Source organism: Fulmarus glacialis, unplaced genomic scaffold, assembly GCF_000690835.1.
Source record: "Fulmarus glacialis isolate BGI_N327 unplaced genomic scaffold, ASM69083v1 scaffold18572, whole genome shotgun sequence".
NCBI lineage: Eukaryota > Metazoa > Chordata > Aves > Procellariiformes > Procellariidae > Fulmarus > Fulmarus glacialis.
Genome location: NW_009197416.1, coordinates 3,809 through 6,641, shown reverse-complemented (window position 1 = coordinate 6,641; position 2,833 = coordinate 3,809). Strand labels below are relative to the sequence as shown.

Below are 2,833 nucleotides of genomic sequence, written 5' to 3'. Positions count from 1 at the left end.
CCACCTCCTAAAAGCATTCCTGGGGCATTTCCACCCCAGGGTTAGATGGGCAGGGGCGGCTGGGGGACCTGACACTGCAGCCACCTCACCCCCAGCCCCAGGGTCTGTGGAGCCAAGGAGGCTCGTCCCCGCGACGCAGGGCTTCCTTCCGCCACTCCAGTTTCGGCTGCCTGTCATGGAGAATGCAGGGCACACACGCTGTGGCCGCAGCAGGGAGGCTCAGGGTGTCTCCCATCCCCGGGGTGACACTTGCAGAGGGGTGCTGCTGCCTCCCCCGGGCATGGGGTCCCACTGGGTGCAGGCATGCCCTGGGCTCCGAGCAGGAGCCTGGGTTTCCCCCAGGGTCAGGCAGGGAGTGATGCTGCGGTGGATTCCCTTGCTGGGGATCCAGTGCCCATCCCCAAGCCTGGATGAGCCCTGCGTGCTGCCAGGGCTGCGTGAGGGCTGGGCCAGGCACCGTCTCCGTCACCTCCTGGCTTGGAGCCAGGCCAGAGCCCGCCCCGGCTGGGCTGGGAAAAGCCTTTGAATCAGGGTCATCTCCTGGGTGACTGGAGACTCTCAGAGCCACATGAGCCACTGTCCTGCCAGGGAAGGGACGCCAGGCACCCAGGGAGCCGAGCACCATAACGCCAGGACAGAGGAGCTCAGCTGGGGTCCTGCCCTCCCTGGTGCCAGCCACAGCCCCAGGACAGGTAGGGGACCAGCCATCAGCCTGGCAGCGTGGGTGCCGAGAGCAAACTTTCCTCCGGCTCCGGACAGCCTGCATTTGCAGGCACTGGAGGCTGCTGGCTGCCACACTGCCCTGTCCCGGCTCCGGGCTGGCTCCATGTGTGCTCTGGGTGCCTCTGTCCCTGTCCCTTGTATGCTCCTCTCCTGCCCTGTGTGGGTGCCATGGGGCAGAAGCCACCAGCTCCCTGTGGGGACTGAGTGCTGGGCTGTTGCCCACCCCTACAGGCTGGCTCTGCCTCCCGGGGGCACTGGGAGGACTCGCGTCGGCTTGAATTACTGATGGGAGGCTAGCAGGGTGCAGCCACGGCAGGGAGACAGGCAGGCTGCTTGGGTGGCCAGACCCCTACAATGAGGGGATCCCTGGCTGTCCCCACAGTCCCCCAAGGCCCCTGGGTGGTCGTGGCTGCATGAAGTCTTCACCCACTCCCTGGTGCTGGGCACCAAGAGGGGACCAGGGATGGACAGCAAGGACTCCTGCACTGACTTCCTGACCTTGCCTCAGCTTCCCTCTCAGCCAAACGGGGTGTGTGTTAGCAGCAAGGTGGAAATGCCAGGCCCTTGCCAAGCCCGGGCACTCACTCTGAATAACCAGGGGAAGGTGCTGGGCTGGCTGGATCAGTCCATCCTGCCTGCCTATCTCAGCCAGAGTTAAGCCTAAGCTCAACTGCCTAACCAAGAGCCTAACCAGGCAACTGCCTCACATCTGGAGGAGGCACTGGGGACACTTCTCCAGTCCCAAGAGCAGGACAGCCACAGGACAGAGGTGACCGCTGCAGTTCCCTGGCTTCAGTGACTGTGGGTGCCAGGATGCTGGGTGATTCTGGCTGTGCCCCAGGGCTCCCTTCTGTGGTACGAGGTGCCCGAAGGCACAGGGGGGTGGCAGTGTCAGCTGGGCTCTGCTGTCCCAGGCTCTCCAGGAGGGCTGGCAGGTGGCAGGAGCCATGGCCACACTGCACCCCACAGCACCCCCTGCACCCTTCATCCCCTGGGTTCCCACTGTTGCCTCACCACCCCTCCCAGGGTATCCAGGCGGGGCAGGAGCCAGCAAGCTACTGGGGGGGTGCTGGTGGTGGGCACCCTGCTGTGCTGACTGTGGCCCATGGAAGCTGACCCCTGGGCTCTTCTCTTTTTTTTGCTGTGAGCCCCAGCCTCCAGCATGTCCCAGCTCTCCTCCACCCTGAAGCGGTACGTTGACTCGTCCCGCTATGCCGAGACCACCTACAGCAAGGTGCCCAGCGGCTACAGCTCCTACACCTCCTATGGAGCCACCTTGGCCTCATCCTATGCAGACAGCGACAAAATCGGCTTCAAAACCAGCTACCTGGCCTCCCCCCGGTACCACCACACAGGGCTGTCCCCAACCAGTGGCTATGACAGCAGCCGGCTGCCCCTGTACCCCGACTCCAGCATGCGCCTGAGCCCCACGTACATCCGCACCCAGCCCCGGCCACCCGGTGGCGGGCTGAGCGGGGGTGCGTGCTACACCTTTGCAGGGGTGTCCAGCAGCCCCCCGGGCTACCTGCCCACCACAGTGCCTCTCAGCCGTCGCAAATCCATCAGCCACTCAGACCTGGCATGGGAGTTTTCAGGGCTGCATGCCTCGGACAGCGCCTACGTGCCCACCCCCGGCTCCCTCAGCACCCGGGGCCGCCAGGAGCTCGGCACCCTGCAGGGTCTCTACCAGGCTGCTGCACATTCCGACTACGTCCGCAGCTACCTGGAGAGCTACGGGAGGAAAAGCAGTCATAGCAGCCTCCTCACGGGCCCCCTCAGTCCCTCACAGGCTGCCCTCGGCTCTGTCCCGTCGCCCTCGGGCACCGAGAAGAATGATGGCTGCTGCGACATGCCTGCCCGGGACCCTACGGTACGTGGCGCCTGCTGGGGGCAGGGGACAAAGCTGAGCTGCGGTGGGGTATGTGGTCCACTTGTGCTGAGCCAGGGAGCCCAAGGCAGTTTGCACGCTCTTGCTGGGAATCTCAGTGCGTTGCTCCGTGCCTCAGTTTCTGCATCTGTGCCATGCAGCGCTGCTGCTGACCCTTCGAACCGCCCTTGCTGGCACAGCAGTCCTGGGCCAGAGCTGCTGAGACAGCCGTGTGCAGGCAGG

The 2,833-nt window shown here is 64.9% G+C and overlaps 1 protein-coding gene across 1 annotated transcript; it reads left to right on the top strand.

Moving 5' to 3' along the window:
• Positions 1 to 1,885: 1,885 nt before the first annotated feature.
• On the top strand, positions 1,886 to 2,593 carry LOC104072927 (ubiquitin carboxyl-terminal hydrolase 2-like; the record flags this gene model as incomplete). Its single annotated transcript, XM_009572541.1, has 1 exon — positions 1,886 to 2,593. A coding segment is annotated over exon 1 (708 nt), but the record flags the coding sequence as incomplete, so codon positions are not given.
• Between the last annotated feature and the right edge of the window lie 240 nt (positions 2,594 to 2,833).